The sequence below is a fragment of the Cucurbita pepo genome, chromosome LG03, assembly GCF_002806865.2.
Source record: "Cucurbita pepo subsp. pepo cultivar mu-cu-16 chromosome LG03, ASM280686v2, whole genome shotgun sequence".
Classification (NCBI taxonomy): Eukaryota; Viridiplantae; Streptophyta; class Magnoliopsida; order Cucurbitales; family Cucurbitaceae; genus Cucurbita; species Cucurbita pepo.
This window is the reverse complement of record NC_036640.1, coordinates 8,639,988-8,663,766: the sequence shown is the minus strand read 5'-3', so window position 1 is coordinate 8,663,766 and position 23,779 is coordinate 8,639,988. Positions and strand designations below refer to the sequence as shown.

General features: G+C 35.2%; 2 protein-coding genes and 2 non-coding genes across 6 annotated transcripts; 1 reads left to right on the top strand and 3 right to left on the bottom strand.

Moving 5' to 3' along the window:
• Positions 1-1,336: 1,336 nt before the first annotated feature.
• Positions 1,337-8,018, bottom strand: LOC111789743. Of its 3 annotated transcripts, none has more exons than XM_023670424.1 (4): positions 7,576-8,018; positions 3,454-3,553; positions 2,209-2,298; positions 1,337-1,500 (listed from the first exon to the last, which is right to left on the bottom strand). In XM_023670424.1, exons 1-3 carry the CDS (start codon positions 7,844-7,846, stop codon positions 2,226-2,228), a joined length of 444 nt encoding a protein of 147 aa, XP_023526192.1. In that variant the 5' UTR covers positions 7,847-8,018; the 3' UTR covers positions 1,337-1,500; positions 2,209-2,225. The 3 variants fall into 3 exon arrangements, with proteins under 3 accessions (XP_023526192.1, XP_023526193.1, XP_023526191.1); XM_023670425.1 differs by lacking the exon at positions 1,337-1,500 and adding an exon at positions 1,732-1,852; XM_023670423.1 differs by lacking the exon at positions 1,337-1,500 and having other exon boundaries at positions 2,212-2,298; positions 3,419-3,553.
• A 7,594-nt stretch (positions 8,019-15,612) lies between these two features.
• LOC111790254 (holotricin-3-like) lies at positions 15,613-20,301 on the top strand. The gene is made up of 2 exons (XM_023671118.1): positions 15,613-15,784; positions 20,066-20,301. The coding sequence occupies exons 1-2, from the start codon at positions 15,613-15,615 to the stop codon at positions 20,299-20,301; spliced, it is 408 nt and encodes a 135-aa protein (XP_023526886.1).
• A 2,030-nt stretch (positions 20,302-22,331) lies between these two features.
• TRNAR-ACG lies at positions 22,332-22,404 on the bottom strand. Its single transcript has one exon. It is a non-coding gene; the product is annotated as a tRNA-Arg (tRNA).
• A 106-nt stretch (positions 22,405-22,510) lies between these two features.
• Positions 22,511-22,583, bottom strand: TRNAR-ACG. Its single transcript has one exon. It is a non-coding gene; the product is annotated as a tRNA-Arg (tRNA).
• Between the last annotated feature and the right edge of the window lie 1,196 nt (positions 22,584-23,779).

Sequence of the window (23,779 nt, the reverse complement as noted above, 5' to 3'; positions counted from 1 at the left end):
AAAATTTATAATTTAACATGAATTTTAGTAAATGTATATTTTTAAAAAAAATGAAATAGAATAATAAAAAATAAAGAGGGTAGGCGTCAGAAATATAATGAAGACAAAGCAAATATAGAAAATATAGAATTTGGTGAGGTTTTAAATTGGCACTTTCTAAGAGCTGAAAAGAGCCATTTTTCTAGCATACAATATTAAATCAAAAGGATTATTTATTTATTTATTTATTTTATTAAGAAAACTACTTTCTTACCATCGTCATCATCACATTGATAAAAATGTGTTTTTGGAAAAAGATTCGGAGAAAAAACCAAACCTCTAACCTCTAATCTTTTGATTAAAATTTCAGATTTTACGGTATTTGAATTATATTCATATTGGCATGTCTTAACTAGTTAAACTATACTTGATTCGGGTTTTTTTTTTTTTTTTTTTTTTCTTNCTCACAATCGCTAGCCACAACCTTATAAAGAATACTTCGTGCTCTCCAATTGATGTGGGATCTCACAATCCACCCCTTCGAGACCAAATGTCCTCGCTAGCACTCATTCCTCTCTTCAATCGATGTGAGATCTAACAATCTAGCCCCTTTTGGAGCCAAGCGACTTCATTGACACTCGTTTCTTTCTTCAATCGAAGTGGGATCTCACCATTATACTCCGTTTGACTACTTTTTTTTTATTTAGGTATTCACCTATGGAGTCTATACTAGTATATAATTTTTTCATACTCCCGTAGTATTTTTGGTAGACACGAAAAGGAGAGGTTGTAGGGCATTTGGCATGAGCCCTAAGCGGCCCACAACCGTACAGCTTCCTCAACATTAAATTCATTACCCCTTTCCCTTCCCTTCACACTCCCATAATGTCATTCACTCTCTCTTTCTGTTTTCATTTCTTCTTCTCTCTCTAAAGCATAACCCTCTAAGAGAGAGAGAGAGGATATGGGGCACCATTCTTGCTGTAACAAACAGAAAGTGAAGAGAGGGCTTTGGTCACCCGAGGAAGACGAGAAGCTTGTCAATTACATTTCTACTTACGGCCATGGCTGTTGGAGCTCTGTCCCTAAGCTTGCTGGTAATTACCTTCTCTTTTCCCCCTCACAATTATTACTAAACTCCAAAGCTTAACTCCGGAGTTGAGTTTCCATAAATTTCAATCATATTGTTTCATCCTTCAAATTTTTTTTTTTTTTTTTTCGCGCCTAATACAGGAAAATGTCACTTGAGAAGCAGGACAGGAATGAGAAAAGGGCGGGTAGGTTGAGGCCTATCAGAATTATGGTGCCTCGCTTTGGACAACAATGTGGTGCATTTATGGCAAACTGCATCCTCCAGTGTCCAAAGATAGGCACTGAACTACGTATAGCTTTGTATACCAATGGTTTCAAGTTTTAATGTCTAGTCTTCGAGAATGTACAAATTCCCTGTCAACTCCTCTTTGCCTTCTCATAAATCTTTGACACTTTTGAAAATGCAACCATCTCAAATAGCTTGGACAGCTGAATGCAACCCATATTTGAAAGAGGAAAAAAAAAAGTTCAGTCATTTGATACAAATTTATGACCGGACTTTAAGAGAATTGGTGAATGAAAGAATCATGCTTAAAAATTTTGATTCAAAAAAAGAGGCAAATGAAATGGAATGACCTAAATGGTCTAAAGTACATGAAAAAGTCCACAGAACAACTCAGAAGATAGAGAAGTACCGTTAATTTCTTCATGCTCGTTCCAAATTCGAAGTACCATTTGTACAAATAAGAACCCCTTTGTTACATGATTTCTTTGTAATATAGATAGATATAGGATCTATGGAGCAATTACTTAGAAGTACATTTTTGTGCAGCAACCTTTCCTATATGATAGAAAATGATATCCATAACCGATATTATAGGATAGCAAATCTCAAATCTATCTATGAAGAGCAAATCTAATTATATTAGTGTCTATAATTGATTTCTAATGACGAAAATAATATTTTTTAGTAGTATTATTATTATTATTGGCTAGATAACAATATTTAAACCAAAAAAAAATGATATGTGAAACCTAGCAAGAATTCAGATAAGATTTTAGTCCTAAAATGGCTTAAATCCTCCCATCTTGTTCCTTTTTGCATCTTATTCACCCAGAGAGTACATTCTTTCAATTCAGTTAAAAAAAAAAATAACATAGCCTACACAAGATAATCGCAGGGCAATTCAAATGAACCTGACTTGAGATGAACATTATGCAGTTATTCTTGATCGGCCCTTTGCAATCCTTCGAGCAATAACTTTCCGCCCACCCTTGGTTGCTTTGCTGCTCAAAGAAGAAAATGAGGTTTTTAATGCACATTTTGAAATGATTTGTTACGTTTTAATTTGGCATTACAAACCACCTTCCCTCTAAAGCTAATCTAGCCAGCTAAACAAATCTTCGTAGGATGGTAGCTTTTTTTTTCTTTTTTCTTTTTTAACTCCAAAGGCCACAAATCAATGCAGATAAGCTACTTACGTATTCAGGAAGCTGGACAACATATGATGCTACTTCACGGTTGAATATAAATTATGGCAAGAGTGAAATGTTGAGATTTACGTTGATCGGTCAAGATTATCCTTTTTGAATGAGAAATTTGGTTGTAAGCTAGGTATACTTGGCCTTTGAACTGTTTTGGTCTCCCTTTGGGTGGAATCCAAAGAGTTCTATCTTTTGGCCGTGGTTGTTGAAAGAATCTACCACAAACTTCAGAATTGGAATTGTGCGTATATTTATAAGGGTGGTAGGCATACACTCATTCCAGGCACATTTTCTTATTTGTCTATTCATTATCTTTCTATGCTTCAATTACCAATAAGGATGCAAAGTCCATGGAGAAACTCTTAAGAGATTTTTTTTTGGGATGGATCTGGTGGTGATGGAAGATTACAAAAATATTAAGCGAAAGAAAATTCAGTTTCCCTAAATAATGGATGGCCTTGGCATTGGCAATATAAAGCATAAGAATGATGCTCCCTTGCTAAATGGATTTGGAAGTTTCTACCTAACATCTTTTGGTTTGCTTGCAACTTAACTCTATTTTGTGGATTTTATTATTTTTAATACCCTTTCTTTATTGGGGTAAACAAACAGATATTTAAAAAAAAAAAAAAAAAGAAAAAAGAAAAAAACTTGACCACAAAACTCTACCGGGTGATTGGGAGGGCTTTTGTTCCTCTTTTAACTTCAAATTGGTTAGCTTTTTTATAATCCAACCTGTTGGTGATTGGGAGGGCTTACGCTCTTTCTTTTTTTTTTTTTTTTTTTTTTTTTTTTTTTTTTTNGAAATTCCCATGTTTCTCCCTAAAAAAAAACTTAACCATAAAGCTCTACTGGGCATGTTTAAGCAAAGAAAAACATTATTTGCAAATTATAGGTTCTCAATAGTAAAAACATTACATACATGATAAACATGCAGGAAAGGAAAGGGATAGATACCGGGCAAAGAATCCATGGTTCCTTTTTCGCCTGATGGTGCTAGGCTGAAAAGTCCTTTTAGGAAATAAGAGCATTGGTTCTTGAGTCGAAGAAGTATCTCCTGCGGAAAGAAAAAAAAAAGCTGAAGGGAAAATAATTGTGTGTGTATATATATATATATTAAAAAAAAGAAAAGAAAAAGAGAGATATATAATTGATAAATAAAATGAAAAGCCCACGAAACAACGAGTTACAAGAAGGAATTCCAATTGTTTAATAAAATAGAAAGACTATAATCGATAAAAGGGTGTGAAAATTTGCACCAATGGAACATCAAGTGTCGTTGAAGATCCGTCCATTTCTTGTGCACCAAAGAGACCAAAAATAGGAGCGATTCAAAGCCAACAAAGTGTTTTCGCATTCCCCTTAAAAGGATGACCAATGAAAATCATGGATAGCATGTCAAATATGTTTCCTGGCAATGGCGTGCTTCACCCAAAAGCTTGCATAATATAATTCCAATACTGATTAGCAAAATAATAGTAACCAAATAGATGATTGGGCAATTCTGAGAAAGCATGGCACATAATACACCAGGAGGGTGAGAGGGAGACAAAGGGCATTCGACTCTGAATTCTATCTATTGTGCTTACACTACCATGACTAAGTTCCAAAAGGATTTGAAAAAACTGAATCTAGAGAATTGAGATAAGAACCCTTTGAAGGGAGTCTAGCATAGAATGTACTGCAAAATCCAGAAGAATCAAAAGTCCACTACCATGAGTGGTTCATCAAGGATAATGAGATTGATCATAGAAAATGGGAGAGAGAAGCCCATTCATCTATTTCATCCTCCTTAAGATTTCCGCGAATTCCAGCTTCCATTATCAGCATTCCAGACATCGGCCACAGAAGCATGGGAATAATTTGGTAGTCTATAAAGTCTCGGATATAGTGAAGCTAGAGTGTGATCATTGGTCCAAATATCATGCCAAAATGACAGGTTATTACCACTGCCCAACACTTTCTTAATAGGCTGTTGAGCTGTGAAATTGAAGTCCACGGAGCTTTTGATGATCCCAGATAAGCGTCAGTAGGCCATTGTTGAAAGGCATCCATCTATCCAATGAATAATATTTAGCCTTAATGGTTTTACACCAAAGAACTTCGCCCTCACAAAGAACCTGCAAAATCCATTTATACAAAAGAGCCAAATTCCTATGCTTCAGATTGCTAATGCCCAACACCACCGACCTCCCCCAATTGGGGGGAATTTGTGTAGCATACCGTTTAACATTATGCATACTTCCATGTCCCAGTAGACCCTCCCAGAAAAATCTTGAGAGAACTTTTTAACAGAATAGACAATCGTGGTAGGCATTTTGTAAAGAGAAAAGAAATATGTAGGCATACTAGAAACAGTAGACATTAAAGAAGTAATGCCTACATCCCTTGGAAATAAAGGAAATTTCCAATTGTGAAGCTTGTGTAGTAAATTCTCCATCACTGGCTGCCAAAAACGAGTATTGGAAGGGTTGCCTACCACAGGAAGACGAACGAAAACAGCTGGCCAGCAAACCCACTTTACACCCAAATTTTTGTGCCAGTCGATCTAAATTCTCTGGAGGAACATGTATTGCCATAGTTGATATTTAGACCTGAAGCCCGCTCAAAAAGACCAAAAAAGATTTTCAATTGCCTTGTGATCCATGGAATAGAATAATAATGCATCATCCGCAAATTGTAAGTGATTAACTGTTAGGGATGAGGTACGACTGGTGCCACAGGTGTTGCTTTTCAATTCATCCAAAAAAGTGCTATCATACAAGAGACGATCAAGACAATCTGAAACAAGGATAAAAAGAAATGGAGACAAAGGATCTCCTTAGCGAACACAACGAGAAGGTATAATCTTGCCCCTTGGACGCCTATTAATAAAAAAATAGAGTAATTTGTGCTAGATATACAACCATATATCCATTTGCGCCAAAGAGTGGCAAAGCCTTTAGCCTTAAATATAGCATCTAGAAAGGCCCAATCAACTTTATCAAAAACCTTTTCTAAATCAAGCTTTAAGATTAAACCTGATTTCTTTAGAACACGCCAATCATCAATAATCTCATTGGCAATAAGGGAAGCATCCAATGTCCATCTTCCTTTAACAAAAGCCATCTGATTTTCAGCAACGGGGAAGGGCAAAACCTTTTTCAACCTTTTAGATAAACCTCGAGCAATGACCTTATAAGCATGGAATGAGACTAATAGGTCTAAAAGCATGAACCGTATATGCATCAACATGGTTAGGGATTAAACAAATGCATATTACAGGTGATGGAGAGGCTATGGGAGGCTGATCGGTTGGATTCTTTGGTTTTTTCTTTGCTTCCATGAAATACATATCAAAAGCTATGGTAAAAGTCTAGGAATCAATCAAAACATGCTGTATAGAGTAGTATCAAAGAGAAATTTCAGATGAGGGGTGAGCAGCCATGGATGGGTGAACGGAGTAGGTATACTAGCCATGGAGATGAGTAAGGAAAGGTTGGGGAGGGGTGTGGAGGGAAAATTGTAATCTTGGATAGGAAGGTCATAGTATTTACAAACAACTTAAAACAAGTTTTTCTTTATTCCGGATGCTCAATATGCAGTGCACACCTTAAGAATGCTAAAGAGAGATTTCTCTCTAGAAGGTTGAAAATGAGAGCTTTGACACCTAAACCTCCCCTCTCTTCAGCAACTCATACTATGCAATCTCAATATTCCCTACCTTCTCTTGTTGCCAGATCTCCCTGAGAAACACCCAACAAACCACCCTCCTAATTACCATATTATCCCTACTCTTTAGTCCATCCATTACTCTGACACAAAACGCACCTTGTCCTCAAGGAGTGAATAAAGATCCTCAAATTTTTCTCCAGTTAGATATACCACAAGTAGCAATAATACGGGGAATTCAGCTTCAATATCATATTTCAACAGAAAAATATGGTTCGCATGATATTTTCCAAAGCCAAAGTCAGTTAATTACAGAATAAGTAGACACACATCCCTGCACATTATCACAGTAAAGGATAGACATGGGCAGGCAAGTATCTTCAGTGCCAACAAGGTTCTCAAGACTAATTGAGCCGTCATCTCTAAAGCTTGAATGATTGACTAAGATTTTTGGCATCCTATATTTTCTCTTAGCCTCAAGAGTGGCAAAATGTTATGGCGTTAAGAAACACTTTGACAATCCCACTTTGACTTAGACTCCAAACTTATGATTATATAAGAAAGTTAATTGAAACTGGAAACGACCAGTATGCAGTATGAAAAAAGCATTCTTTTTCGGTTGCTTAATCAAGGCCGCATTTGCATTTCATGGCTCACAACAAGACATACATTTAGAACATTGAACCTTGATGCTACCATATCATTATTTCTGAACTATAAGTAGTTGTGGCTAATCACCATAGACCTTTCTTTCAAACTTTTGAACCAAACGGTTCATTAGGTCAACATACCATCTGCAAATGCTTTCTGATAATGAGTGCCTCACAAACAATATAAGATGTAAACATGTGAAAATAGGGTACATTGTCTAAATACAGCGTTATAAATTTTTTTTAAAAAAAAGTTGCCTAGTATTAACGAAAAGAGAATAATGACATAGGACCAGATCATCCCCCCAATTTCATCCTGCAGGGAATTTATCAGATATGATTGTTATTTGGCATCTCTGCCTATCTTCACATTATTGCACTATCATATTTCAAGCCCTAGGGGAAAAAAACTAAATTCAATATTTGTATGAATTTAAAGAATTATAATAATATAGGTGCAACTTTCCGTTCCTAATTTGAAATCTAGACAAAATGTTAAATGAAAAAAACATCAAATTATCATCCATGCTTCATCATCTCCTATAAGAAGTCCATCCTTATACATATTAAATGAGCCTTATACATTTTCATATTAAATGAGCCTTATACATTTTCCATCCTCACATTCTAATCAGATTTTTTTTTTTTTTTAGTTCATGATATGTGGGAGTGAGAATTCGAACAGATGCCTTAACTAATCAAGCTGTGTTTTCCATTAGAATAAGCTACTTGTAAACTCATAAGAAAAATTAAGACGCCACAGAAACCGATAGCATACCGTCGGGCAAGAAGAACCGGAGCGACGGAAGACCGAAAGGGAAGAAAATGCCTTCTGATTCGAGCTTTCTCAATGATTCGGTATCATTCTGCTGCAAATGGTGAGCAGGCTGATGCTTAGAGACCGAAGGAAATAGCATCGGAGTGACATCAACACCATGCCCCTGGGACAGAGATTGGCTACTCCAAATCCAGTTATTCTGATGCGTCGAACTTAATCGCAATCGATTCATCAAAGAATTTCCCGTCCGAATCAAAAGTTTGGACGCCATGAGCAAAAGAACGAGCTCACTAACACTTGGAAATCAAATATAGGCGTGGCGGTGAGGTTGGTGACAGTGTGCGGAAAAACGTAAGGTTGGTGTGGCCGTCGCAGGAGAGCGAAGGGGAAGAAAGAAAATTTCGGGTGGGTTGGTGGCGGTTTTCCTTTTAAAACAACTCACCCCCTCCAAATGACTTAGAAGAGGTTGAGAGCCTAAACCACGGGAATGTGGTAAATGACCAAAATGCCCCCTATAAGACCCGTAAGAAGTTTTCAAAACCCTAATGATTTCTCGAGGCTATGAGAAACTTAAGTATGACCTTACGAAGTATTATACAAGATTTCAAAGGTTCTAGAACAGTATGGAACATAAGTCAAGGCTTACGGGAAAGGATAAAGTTACCCTTAACTAAGACTCAAGATCCTTATAGAATTTTTAAAGGACACGTTATGACTTTATGATACGTTGATGATTATGCATGTTATTATAAAATACTCACAACCTATGAGCTTGAAATATTGCTTAAGGAAGTAAGTCAAGATTTATACCTCGAGAATAACCCTTAAGAACAAGAACTTAAAGAAAAGTACAACGCTAAGTCCTACTTCCACCAAGACAAGAAGAATGTTAGGTGTCACTTATGAACAAAGGACCAAGGTCCTAGTAACTAGAAACTTTTTGACCTCCCACGGTATAACATGTTCATGACTTAGACTACATCTCTTCGAACGTAAAAAGTCTTAGATGTAAGTTTATAGACTGCATCACTTGGAACGTATGAAGCCTTAGATGTAGGTTTCAAACCACACTGCTTGGAATCTAAGAAACCTTGGGTGTAGGTATTCGGACTATGTCGATTGGAATGTATGGAGACTTGGGCATAAGCTAGATGTAGGTTTCAGATTACAATGCTTGGAACGTAAGAAATCTTGGGTGTAGGTGTTCAGACTATGTCACTTGGAATTTATGGAGACTTGGGCAGAGGTTTTCAAATTGCATTGCTTAGAACATATGAAGACTTGGATGTAGATTCCTAACTACATTTCTTGGAACGTAAGAAGTTTTGGGTGTAGGTTTCAGACTATATCGCAGAAAACGCACGAAGTCCTGGATGCAGGTTAAGACTAAATCACTTGTAACACATGAATCCTTGGATGAAGGCTCAAACTCTGTCACTTGAAATTCATGAAGCCTTGAACATAGGTTGTCATGTTCATGTCTTGTACCATAAATCCTAGGTGGAGTGTGTGAGAGAACAAAGAAAGAACCAAGAACAAGAATAAAGACAAGGATAAGAACTGAGAGCAAGAATAAAAACTAGAACTTGAATCAAGATCCAAGATCTCATAATGAAAAATCGAGAACTTCAGAATTAAGACCCTTGTTCTTAGAGAATCATCTTAGATTTCTATGTTTCTTGGGCTTCCACTCTAAGAGTTTTTTCTTAAGTCTTGACCCACAACCAAGAAAAGAAATCTTAACGTGTAAGCCTTAATCCATACGAGCCTTAAACATTTATTCACATGCATAAATCTTTGATTTCTTATAAAGGGGTTTTAAGGTTCTTTCGTCATTTTTCTCCTGCTTCATTCCCCCAACATGCTCTAATCTGAGACATGAAGTTTCATAACGTTTGAAGTCCTTGAGGGTCTTGTAGACTTCTTAGAGTTCTTATAGGGATATTTTAGTCTTTTACCACCCCAAATCTTGGTTTAAGCTCCTGCCATATTCCAATGGTCCTAAAACTTTGAATAACCTTTTAAGCCTTGAAAAAAGACTTCGAATAACCTTTTAAGCCTTGAAAAAAGACTTCTTATAAAATTTTATGTCATTTAAAAGTCACTTAGATCACTAACTAATGGTGCATAACGGTAGGGACATTTTGATCAGTTTATGTAACAACCCTAAATTTCTACTTACTCATAGTCGCTACTAACGTTTCATTTTCTCATAAAATGCTGAATCTAACTCTTAATAGAAAACATCATTTGTAATATAAATGTTGAACATATTTAAAGCGTCTTCTATCTCTGGAAAACACATCTTACGTGTTTAATACGAAATATTAAAATGTAAAGAAAATAAAAACAAATACAAATAATTTAAATCGATTAAATTCAAAACAACCTATTCTAACCTAAGATTAGAAATTTAAATATGAGTCTACCCTATGCACGTGTCATAGTCTCTGCTTGCGATGTCGCCATCATCCATACATGGGCGCCTTGCCTTTACCTAAAAAATGATGTGGCACACGGCCTGAGTATTTTGAAGAATACTTAGTAAGTGACCCGATTATAGGGGTCATGCTAAATGCAATCACATGCAAATATGCTCTACGTACCTGTCTCTATCTCATCTCATACTAGGGGCTTGCACACCCCCTAGACCCTCTCTGGTCAAGCTAGCTGTTTGTAGCAATGTCTGGAGGTCAGTGGACCCCTGGTGTCATGCTCACCATGATCCCCCTCATCATCATATTGTGCGTGTTCGCACTCATCATCTCTAAGAGAAGTATCCCTATGCTTATGTACACACATGCATGAGGTCTCTCTAGTTCTCATCTTAACATCTCTTCTAACACAACCCTAGTCTCATCTCTTCGTTACTTTAAGTAACACATGCTTGTTAGATATTTATATTAATACCATTTTCATGCTCTTAGAGTTGTGTCCTAAGTCGATCTGTCGACATGATGCAATATGACACTCATCATCATATAGCAGGCTTAATATGGAAAACACATTATACTCATCATAATGCAATTAAGTGCATCAAGCATGACAAGTACGTCATACATCGTAATATAACTAACTCACGTACATCATCATGCATCATAGCTCATACATCATCATAGCTCATACATAATCATATAACTAGCATATAACACCATACGATACAACTCATACATCGTAAACATAAATATCGCATGCGTCATCGTACGTCATCTCAAAAAATCATAAATTGTAACTCATACAATTTCTAGCTTATCCTATAGTAAGGTCACTTACTTTGTTGGCCTTAGCCGAAGTTCTCCCTAATTAATATACGTTAGCTCCCATTCTTCAAGAACTGCTCCAAATATTGTCAGGGTTTGTTTCCTATCACACCATTCATCATCTTTCCTTAGTATTTCACAATTTAATATTAATCCAACTAATAATTGTGAAATACGACACTAAAACGACCTCAATTAACCTAATCAGAGCCAAAAACAGGTTTAAAAGGGTCGAAACGGTGCAAACGGAGCTAAAATGAACATTCATATTAACATTTAATATGAAGCCTCATACCATAATTAATATACAATAATTGTTATAGCATAAATAATTAGTTTAACTTTTTAATTAAATCCAATTCGGATTCCAACCTATCCAATAATATTTAACATTTTTATGTGATAACTATTATAATTAAATAATAGGGTAAAACAAATATTTCAACCTATAATAATAATAATAATAATAATAATAATAATAATAATAATAATAATAATATGACATAATATGACATCATATTAATTAAAAAAATTTAAAACTATATTAATTTTCCTATAATCTTACAATTTTCCTTTTGATATGAAATTTATTAGCATAATCGTAATAATGAACACTAAGCAACCTTTTTAAATCTCCAATAGTATATACTATATTAATTATGATTGTTCAATTATAAACATAAAATAATTAATTAGGTTAATCCAATTAATTATTGTTTTAAATACGATACCATAATTAATAGTTTAATCATATGAGTTAATTATATAATTAATAACAATTTTAAAGTTGGACACTAATTATATTATAATATAATGGTGATAATAATTAGATAATTTTATGTTTATTAGGATATAAGAAAATAGTTATAATTATAATGATATGTTAATATAATAATTATTATAATGATATCTTATAATAGTAACTAATAATTAATACCATATAATTATGTTTATATTATAATTATTATAATGATATCTTATTAGGATATAGTATTATAGTTAATATATTATATTATTATTATTATACTACTAGTTAATTTTAATATTAAGGATAATAATTAAATTTATAGGATCCCACCGGCTAATTAAGAGGAATATCTTAATATATAAGTAAGAGACAGTATCTCTATGACTTGTGTATGGAGTGTCTTGTTGCCAAGCACGAGGGTTCACAGTGGCTGGAAAAATCACCTTGCGCATTTGAATAAGCAACTTTATCCCTTCTAAGTGTTTACTTTGTACGCATAAATGTAAAAATAGTTTGACCATGTTGAACCACCTCCATGAATCCCTATTTGGAAACGAGGTGGAGGGGCGTTCGTTGAAAGAGGATGCTAAAAAGCAGTCGAGTGAATTCAAGGTGGTCACGGGTAATTGACTCATGAAATGATGGGCTCTCTTCACTCGAGGTTTGAATAGTTTCCTTCTTTTATGACCTCATATTGATACTTGACCTACGAGTTGAATTAGTCAAATTCCACAACATAATTTGTATGAGTAATAGAAAACCCTATTTCCAACTCTGAAGATATCCTATCTTCTTTATTATTGATTCACACGGCGAAATTCATGCAGTCTTGTTGCAGGGTTAGAGGTGGGATGGAGACGAAAAATATAATACTCGTTCTTAACCCTGTTTAGCCTCTCCCTGCTCTCTCTCTCTTTGATTCGGCTATCCGGGTTGGTTTAATTCATTTTGAACTTAGATTGATTTAGCTTTAACCTGTTTTTATTTGAATTTAAATTCACCCCTAACAAAATACGAACAAAATACGAATAGAAGTTCCATTAAATTAGTATAAAATTTTCAATTACTTTGTAAAAGTGGAACTTCAATAATTGTATTAAGCTTTACAAGAGTTTCCCATTTATTGATTTATTTATATTACTCTATTCTCATAGAATCTCGAAGCAAGCAAGTGAAAATGAAGCAAAATGAAGCAGACGTTGAACACAACTCTACGTGGAAATACTCACACACTTTATTAATATCAATCGAGAGGAGAGATTTACAAAACACTCGGTAGAAACTACTACTTTGTATTGCTTGAGGTTTCTTGGGATGATAAACTAAGTAGGGTGGAGAGGTATTTATACTAGAAAATAAGTAATCAATTCCTAAAATTTCTGAACGTTTTTATATCTAAATCATTTACTTCCTATAATCCCTAAATCTCATTTTCTTAACATAAATATAGTCACTTGTACAGTTTGGGAACCCTACTGTGTTAGTGATGATATTTTAATAGTAGAATCCGAAAGATGACATAATCTCTATCAATGAAATTCCTGATAAAGATGACACAATCTCTATCAATGAAATTCCTGATAAAGATGGCATAATCTCTATCAATGATATTTGTACATGCATTCTCTCATACTAGTATATGAATCATCTTGCTTCATGTATGAGTACTAATGTTGCAGTATTGCTATGCCTGTATATTGTTTAGTATTGTTTTGAGACGTGGAGTCATTGTCATTTTGTATTTTATTAGAGGCAATTGGGAGGAAGTTTGTAAGTGAGACTTTTTAATGTGATAGTGCGAGAGATACACTTGTAAACACTTGTAAACACTTTGATTATAGTAATTTGCTACCACCCGTGGACGTAGGAGAATTTCTTCTCTCCGAATCACGTAAATTTTTATGACTCTTTGTTGAATTTCTGTTCAAAGGTTTGTGAGTGCGATCGATCTTATTTCCACTTCTGTTTCAACACCCTCAAGGGTGTTTGGCAACAAGACACGACAAGTTTGAAATATGGGGCATGTCTCCGAGCATGAACGGCAATTATGGCATACTAATGACAAATGTCGTCCTTGATTTACTGAAGGGCAAACGTGGTCTCGTTCATGGCATCTTTGGCATGATTATGGTGATGATTTTAGTGTATTGCCCTAAAACAAGAAAAAGAGAAGAAATTGATTTTTTTTTTTTTTTTTAAATGAAAGAATTGAATATGATGACAATGCGTGATTGGTTTAAAACCCAAGGATATATGATAATTCGGGTCCATACCCATATTCCGAAACCCTATTACGATGATGAGTACGGACGCGTATATAACGATGATGATAGTGATCATGTCGCGCATGACACTTAGGGTCTGCTGACCTTCGGACATTGCTACGACCAGCTAGCTCGATATGAAGGGTCCAAGGGAGATGCGAACCGCCTATGGATTCACGCTTGCACGTGTGGGTCGTACGTAGGGAACTACTGCACATTCAATTTAGTCCAGACTAGAAGCTACCCCTAAGATATTTTAATGATAGGTCCTTAGTGAATTATTGCATGTGTTTGCATTTTTACGGCCCTTATAGTGGGCTCACTTACTGAATATTCTTCTAAATACTCAGGTCGTGTGCTACATCAGTTTTCAGGTAAAGGCATGACGCCCCTGTACAGCTAACGACGGTATCGCGATCAGAGACCATGACACGTGCATAGACTAGTATCATATTTAGATTCTTAGACTTAATTAGAATAGTTTGTTATCTCAATTATCTTTCATTATCATTTTTAATTTTATTTCTAAATTATGTTTTGAACACGTAAAACCATGACAATATTTTCAATGAATACTTGAAATTATGATTTTAATAATAATGTTTTAAGAGTTATATTCCGCATATGAACTTAGGCTAAGATAACAGTAGCGGCTAGGTCGTTAGATTAATATTAATAATATATGACATAAATATTAATTAAAAACTATATTATTTTTCCTATAGTCTTATTTCTGTACACATAATTTTCCTTTTTGATATTTAAATTATTAGCATAATCGCAGTAATGAACATGAAGCCAACATTTAATACTATATTAATTATAATTGTTCAATTATAAACTTATAATAATTGTTTTAAATATAATACAATACAGTGGTTAATTATATGATTAATAATTTTAAAGTTGTACATTAATTATATTATAATATTATAATAATGATGATAATAATTAATATCCTAATCATAATTATAATAATTAGATAATGATAAGTTTATTAGGATATAGTGTTATAATATTTATAATTATAATGATATGTTTTTATAATATTATTGTTATGATATCTTATTATATTATAATTAATTATAGTATCATACTAACTAATAAATAATATCATATAATTATATTTATATCATAATAATTATAATGATATCTTAGGATATAGTATTATAATAGTTAATATATTATTATTATATTAGTTATATTAACATGATTAATTTTAATATTAAATACATTACATGTTCAAATTAATTAAATATATTATTACATTTAAATAAAATTATTTTTCTCTTTATATAAATAGGACCGTTAAAATTCTCCTTCTTCAAATATTCTTACGAAAGGCTCCCATCCATTTCTGCTCGTTACATAAAATGTGTAATTTAGATTAAAATACTATCATAGGTTAAGTATTATCACGCATTTTAATTTTTTTTTAAAATATAATTGTTATATTTGATTATGATGTTTTTCGTGATGTGATTAATTATATTACTCGTTTTTCATAGATTAAAATATAGTGATAATAGAGAAGAATCCCGAAGATCGCATAACCTCTTTCATTGATATTCGTGATGGTGCACAACATCAAGAACCAGATTTAAAAAGAAGTTCACGATTCCAAAAGAAAACGACGAGAAATTTTAAAATACAAAGACGAAAATGTGCATCGTTTATAATTGGGTAGCAGAAGTTGAAATATAAAGGGGATTGGGTTGAAGAAATGCCAGGCACAATAATGCTAGTGGCTATCGTGTTTGCAACTATGACTTTTAAAGCCAGTGTGAACCCTCCCGGTGGTGTTTGGCGACAAGACATTGCAAGTTCGGAAAATGGGACAGTTCATTTAACTGGAACTGCAATTATGGCATATCGACAACCAATATTGTACTTGATTTACTTAATGGCAAATGTGGTCTCGTTCATGGCATCTGTGAGTGCGGTTCTGCTGATCCTTAGTCGATTTGTACTAAAAATTAATATTTGTAGTTGGGTGTTGGTGTTGACCATGTCGGTTAACTTCCAACTTCTCAACAATCTTGCTATAGCCATTGCATATTAATTAGCATTATACTTATTGTTCGGGTTGGTCAAATTGATTGGTCTACACCACGTAATTCGTTTTCTACATTTTCCGTTGTAAGTTTAAATCTCTGTGGGCGTAACACATCTTGAAAATCTCATTTGCTTAACCCTCGGTTCTTCCCCTATTTTGTTTCATCAAATAATTAATATTGATTCATGTGTCTATTCTCCTTTGTTTCATAACTCTATGTGAAATCCCACGTCGGTTGGAGAGAGAATGAAGCATTCCTTATAAGTACGTGCAAACCTTTCCCTAACAGACAACGTTTTAAAATTGTGAGGCTGACGATAATACGAAATGGACTAAAGCGGACAATATCGTTAGTAGCTTCAATATGATATTAATAGGTATCTCAAAATATCTCAAGTAAGTGTTTCAATACAAGAAGCATCGAGAATTTATGAACATCTATCCCAGAGACAAGTTAATGGAAGAGTACGATCACAAATTTATTCAATTGTCTAAACTCTCGATTTTAGAACTAAAAACTAGAATAAGCGTAGCTTCAAATGTTTGAAAAGGATGTTTAGAATCCGAAAAGAAAACAACAATAAATTACAAAATACAAAAAACGAGAATCTACATCGTTTACAATTGGGCGGTGGATGAGATGGAGAAAGAAATTGAAATATGAAAGGGATTGAGTTGAAGAAGTGGAAGACACAATGATGGTGATAACAACTGTGACTTTTCAAGCCAATATGAACCTTCTCACTGTTTGGCCAAGAAAGTGTTTTTCCACGTCTCCTCCAAACCAGGTTGTTGACACATTCACAAAAGGTGTTTATTGACCGCTCTTTAAATTTTTCAGATCTAAACTTTACGTTCGTTCAAATCCGACACTCAACTTGCGATATTTAGTACTCAACTATAGTTTATCATATATATCATATTTGTAACGACCCGGGAAAGAAAGAAAGAAAAATAATAATATATATAATAAATAAATAAATAAAAGAGGAAAACGAGAAAAAAAAAAAAAACTCAGTCGCCGGAAAACCCGCGAGTTTTCCGGCGACCGCCGAGTTTTGCGGAACCCACGCGAAACGACGGCCACAGCACGCCTAGCCCTCAGCCCATGACACCCAGCATCTTCAGAACACCTGCAAAGGGAGAAAAGATAGAAAATTTTGAGAGAGAGAGATTTCGGACAAACGTCGGCGAGTGTCCAGTTTCTCCGATGAGCCCTCAAACCACCCTCAAACCGACACCAAACGACATGTTACCACCATGAGAAAGATCCCTAACGAAAGCACAATAATTCAGGGTGCGTTTTGTGTTATTTCGTAAGCGTCGTCGTCGGTAACCGAGGTCGGAAAATTAGGTTTTCTTAATCGTTCTTAGATCTGTGGCTTTTAGGAACTTTTAGGCCCCAAAACTCCCAAAAAAGAAAGAAGGACGACGAACAAAGAGGAAAAGGGAAGAAAGATGACCGAAATCGACAACGGAAACGCCGCGGGAAGGAGAGAGAAAGCTCGCCGAAAAATCGACCGAAGTCGGGTAAGGAAGACGAGATCCACGGATCTGGGTCAACCCGAACCCAAAACCCGAGAGAGCCAGCCCATTCCTCCCTTGGCCTCTGCCTTCGGCCCAGCCCAACTACAGCGGCCCAAACCTCAAACCAGCCCAGAAGCTACGGTTCAGTTGAACCAACCCAGACTAGACCCACGGTCCAATTGAGCCGGCCTGCAAACCAAACACTTGCGGCTCAGCCCAGTAAGTTGAGGCCCAACGATTAGTCTTGGCCCAGTAGCCTTCCACAGCCCGCGACCCGAACCAAGACCCGAACCAGACTGCGACCCGCGCTTCGACCCGACACTACCGCTCGACGTGGCTCTCTCTACTGCCGCCACGTGTCACACAATGGCGCAGGCAGTCCCTCGGCTCGGCTCGGCGAAAATGGCTCGGGCTCCCTCCGGTGACGCTCTGGCGGCTCCAGCTGCTGTTCAGCTTGGCTCACCTGTTTTCAGCTCGGTTTCCACTATTTCGACCCTCCCGGATCTGTTTTCGGCCCCGATTAAGGTATTCGAGGCCGTTTTAGAGCCGTATTTCACATTTTTTAAATTATAGGTAAATTAATTGTGAAATACTAACGGAAAGTGGTGAACGGTTTGAAAGGAAACAAACCCCGGCGACGTAGGAAGCAGCTCTCACGGAACGGGAGCTTACGTTTAGCTATTTAGGGAGTACTTCGGTCAAGCCCAACCAAGTAAGTGGCCTTACTATAGGATAGGCTAAATAGTTGTATGAGTTATGATGATGTGTGGATTATGATGCTTGATGATATGTGCAGTATATACATATTTTGGTGAGTGACGCTTGATATGTTTGACGCACGTTGTGGCATTATGATGAGCATGATGATTGCATGATTTTTACCTTAATATGATGATGTTTTCCATATTGAGCATGTTAGATGATGATGAGTGTCATATTACATCATGTCGTTAGATCGACGTAGAACACAACCCTAAGAGCATGAAAATGATATTAATATAAATATCCACGAGTATGCGTTACCTAGAGTAACAAAGAGATGAGACTAGAGGGTTGTGTCAGAAGAGACATTACGATGGATTTAGAGGGACCTCATGCATTTTGTATGTTCATAAGCATAGGGCTACTTCCCCTAGAGATGATGAGTGCGGACGCGCACCTTATGATGAGCGCGAATGCGCACAGGTGCGAAAGCACACAGATGAGGGTGTTCATGAGGCGCATGACACTATGGGGTTCCGCTGACCTCCGGACGTCGCTACAGATTAGCTTGACCAGAGGGTCCAGGGGGTGTGCGAGCGCCCTGGGGACTCACACTCGCACGTGTGAGTCGTGTGTAGGGAAGTACTACACATCCAATTTGTCCGAGACTGGAGGCCACCCCTAAGATGATTAGAGATAGGTCCCTAAATCATGATTGCATGTGTTTGCATTTGCATGGCCCCTATAGTGGGGCCACTTACTGAGTATTCTTTGAAATACTCAGGCCGTGTGCCACATCATTTTTCAGGTAAAGGCAAGGCGCACTTGTACGGAGGACGGCGGCATCGCGAGCAGAGACTGTGACACGTGCATAGGGTAGACTCATATTTAAATTTCTAGTCTTAAGTTAGAATAGGTTGTTTTGCATTTCATTGTTTAAAATTATTTTGTACACTTTTTTGTTTTCTCTAAATTTCAGTATTTCATATTTAAACACGTAAGACCATGACTGTGTTTCCCTGAGAAGAAGTTGTTTTAAGCATGTTTCAAAGTTTACGTTATAAATGATGTTCATGTAAGAGTTATATTTTTGCATTATAGATGAGCATGAGACGTTAGTAATGACTCTGAGTATGTGGAAATTTAGGGTCGTTACAGTATTTTATCTTTTATTAAAGGCAAATATCTTATTACATAGGCATATTTTCATTTATTACTCTTTCTATATGCTTGTAATTTATTTGATTATAAATAGATAACTTGCACATCTATGCCGTGGTTCTAGCAATATTCTCAATCTGTACCTAAGTGACTTACCTTTACCTGAAAAACGAGTAGCACATCGTTTGAGTATTTATAAATACTTAATAAGTAGCCCCAATTATTTGGGTCGGGAACTACAAATTCCTTTGCTTTTTATTTCCATCATACTTGAAAAAAACAAAAGTTAACCTAATTATATATCAAAAAACGAGTCCAAATGTCAAAAAAAAAAAAAAAAAAAAAAAAAAANCTAGAATCTTATCGAACGAACTCTAATTCATTAGGGAAAGGACTCAATGATGATACTCGACAAATAATACATACACGGTAAAACAACCGTGACAAAGCAAACTACGAGGTTGATGGAAGGACCTTGCGTGTCGTGTCGATAACGTATATCTAAGAAGAAGTCAAATAATAGAAAAGAAAATGGACACACATTAGACGTCAAGTTCAAAGAAAAGGTCAAACCTTGAGGAAATATCCAATGAATGAATTTTCCATTTACGTGTAAAATGCAAATACTTTTAACGCGATATCCAATCTCTCACGCTTGGTGGCATATAAATGAAACCAAATAAATATTGCAAACAATAATAATAAAAATTAAAAAAAAAANTTGATCCGGCTTTTATTATAATCCCGGTGGTTTTTCTTTCCATTTGTGTAGTTTTCACGGTGTTGAGTTTACTTTGCCGGGGGACAGCGGGTGGCACTACCAGCGGAGGAGGTGCTCATTTCGGCGGTGCTGGCCATGCTGGAGGATTGCATCATGGACATGCCGCCCTACACCACGCAGGAGACCATTTTGGAGGTGGAGGACACGATCACGGCGGCGGCGGCGGTGGTGGAGGTGGAGGACACGATCACGGCGGCGGTGGCGGTGGTGGAGGCGGCGGCTGTTGACGTTAATTTTTTTCTTTTAGAGGTGGCATATATATATGTATTATGATTAATTTTCTTTTTTCATTTTTTATTTTAATTTAAAACAATAATAAGGATAATAATGATAATAATGACTAACGGCTATATATTTGAATTTTTTTCCCTTTTTTTTAATCATAATAATAATAGTAGTAATAATAACCGGTGATAAATTTGAAATTCTTCCTTTTGTTTCTTAAATAATAATAATATTAACAATAATAAAAGATTATAAGATTAAATTTCTTTATTCTAAATTTTCAAATATAATATTATATATAATTATTTTATTTAAAAAACAACTAAAAAAAACCATCCGCTACCCAGGGATCACGTCAGATATTTTTACTTCATCTTGTTTCGGCTATAACTTTTTTATTTAGTTCTAATTTGAGTGATTCAAAAGACGTTTTGAATCATTATTCCAAGTTTTATATTATGTATAGTTTAAAATATTGAAATTATTAGTAATTGAGAATACGTGATTATTATCAATTAATTAATTAAGTTGAGATGAAAAAAAAAAAAACTGTGAACTTATATGTTTATATAAAATCGTTAAAACAATAACCGTAGAAAAATACATCACGTAACTTCAAATAAAAACAAAGTAGGAATAAACAATGTCTTGATCCATCCCGAGGGATACACTAGCTTGAGAAAAGAAAATATATCTATCGTAACCTTAGTTCCATGGCCATCACCATGACCTTGTTATCCATGTAGGGACGTCTTTCCTTTATCTGAAAAGTAAGAGTAGCACGTGACTTGAGTATTTTAAGAAATATTCAATAAGTGACCTCACTAATAGGATCGAGAAGTGCAATCACATGCAATAATGTTTGGGATCTATCATGTCATAAAACATCATATCATGGCCTTAATTTTAGCTTCCGGTCGAAGTAGAATTGGATGTGTAATACTTCTCTACACATGACCCACGTATGCGCACATGAACCCCTAAGCAAGCTTGTATATGTACCCATGGACTTTGGCATTCGTCTAGCGTACAACCATGCTGTCGGTATATCACGGAAGGAAGGGAGTGCTCATAGTATTGTGGTGTATACAATATCGTAAAATAACATCATGACGAACATAAATGTCGTATGGTATGTGTTTGTACCCATCATAATGGGGAAGTATCCCGATGCACTGAACATAATATGCATGAGATCCCAATAGTTTTTAAATTCATGACGTGTATCTATGACGCAATATGTATCATCGTTCATTTCATACATAACATAGTCCTTTTGGGTCATTACATAAGTAAATGTACAATATGGTACCATACTTTCATAATATATCTAACATTCAACACTAGCATAACGTGTCAACATGATAAACCATAGCATGACATTTTTCATCGTAGCAACACATAATAACATAATAAACAAACATATTAATCATAAGGGACGACACGTGCCCCAAAAATATCTCATAGCAATGAAGATAGTATCCCTTTCTTATACAAAATCATGAGAGCTTATATTCAATACTATTATTGGAAATATGTAGATGGTCATTATTCATAACAAGTAGTATTAGAGTCATACCTCTAACTTAGCCATGTCAATAGACTCTTAATATCCTAAAATCTCGATTTATTTTCTAATAATTATTTTGAGTATTTTATTTACAATGATGTGGTTGACATGCAAAGTGATGATATTTAAGAAATAACCTAAAGTGTTTATAAAGTGTTTATAGTGTATAATTAAGGTTGGATACCATACTACGGCAACGCTATTAGTATAACCCACTATCATTATTAATGATTAGATCAAAAATTCATGTGCAGATAAGTGGAAACATTTAATATAATGAGTTTATATAGGATTGGACAACAAAATATTTAATATGTTTTTATATATTTGTTAATTAAAAAAATTAACATTTCACACATCATCATATGCAATGCGCACGAGTATGATCACATCGTCACATATTGAGTTTATAATAAATATAGAAGTGAATTCCAATTTATAGAAAAATTTAATTCTAAGGAACGACTCTGCTGGGGATCGAACCCAGAATCTCTGGTTTCGTAGACCAGCGCCTTATCCATTGGGCCACAGAGTCGATCAATTATTAATTGAGAAATATATTATATTTCATGTGGATGTGAGTAATTTATATCAAATATAGAACTGAATTTCAATCTCTAGAAAAGTGTAAATGGAAGAAACGACTCTGCTGGGGATCGAACCCAGAATATCTGGTTTCGTAGACCAGCGCCTTATCCATTGGGCCACAGAGTCATTAGTTTGCTTAACGAGAAATATAGCAATATATAATATCTAAATTTATAAGAACGTTCGTAATGTTGATATAGTATATTTACCACAAACCTAAAAACAAAAGGCAAAAATTATTAAATAGTTTTTTTTTTTAATTTTAATTTTTATTTTTAGAAGGGTAATAGATGATCAAATCAGGTCCCGTTAATCTATAAATATACTAAATACATGGAAAAAAAAAATGACTCTCATGTTGTCTACTCGGGTAGCCCTTCGTCCCTTCTCAAGGTGGGTTTACTTCTACACGCAGTAACTATTCATTATGTCACCTATTCATGTAGTCCTCGTTCATTATCAAGGGGAGTTTATGGGCCATCCCTCATTTCTACACATAATAGTGACTCTATCTACCGTCAAACTTTCAAAAGTTAATAATATTTTTGTTAGACTTTAGATATTTGATTTTTAAGCCGGTTTAATTTTCAACTTCATCTTTTTACTTTTTGAAGGTGACGAACACATCGGACTTGACGTCATCCGGTCCTTTCTCTTATTTGTCAAAGAAAAACATTAGTCAAGCCCAAATTTTTAGAATACATTTAAAGTTCAATGCATTTAACCATCTTTCGTCCAAAAAGGAAAGGAATACTTTAACTTTGTGACGTGGCATTCATGGACAGCAAAGGACTGGTTGCCATAATAGTATCCTTTACTTAGTTGAGAGTAAAATTTGTGTAGATTAAGTAGACATCTTTACTTAAGACATCCCACTTCGATTAGGGAGAAGAACGAATCATGAGTGTGAATTTTTTTTTCCTAGAACATGCATTTCAAAAACTTTGAAAGGAAGATCGGAAAAGAAAGTTCAAAAGAACAATATCTACTAGCGGTGAGCTTGGACCGTTAGAAATGATATCAGAGGCAGACACCAAATGATGTGCCAACGAGGAGGTTGAGCCTTGAAAGGGGTGGACACGAGGCAGTGTGCTAGCAAGGACATTAGACCCTGCAGGGAGTGGATTGAAGGGAGTCCCACATTAATTGAAAAAGAGAACGAATGCCAACAAGAACGCTAATGATTGAGGAAAAGAACGTAGCATTCTGTATAAGAGTGTGGAAACCTCTCCACAGTAACGTCATAACAAAAAGTTTGGGTAAGGGTAATGTATTAATTCTAACTTCAATAAAAAAACGTGTGGCTTTGAAGGGGTCAAGGT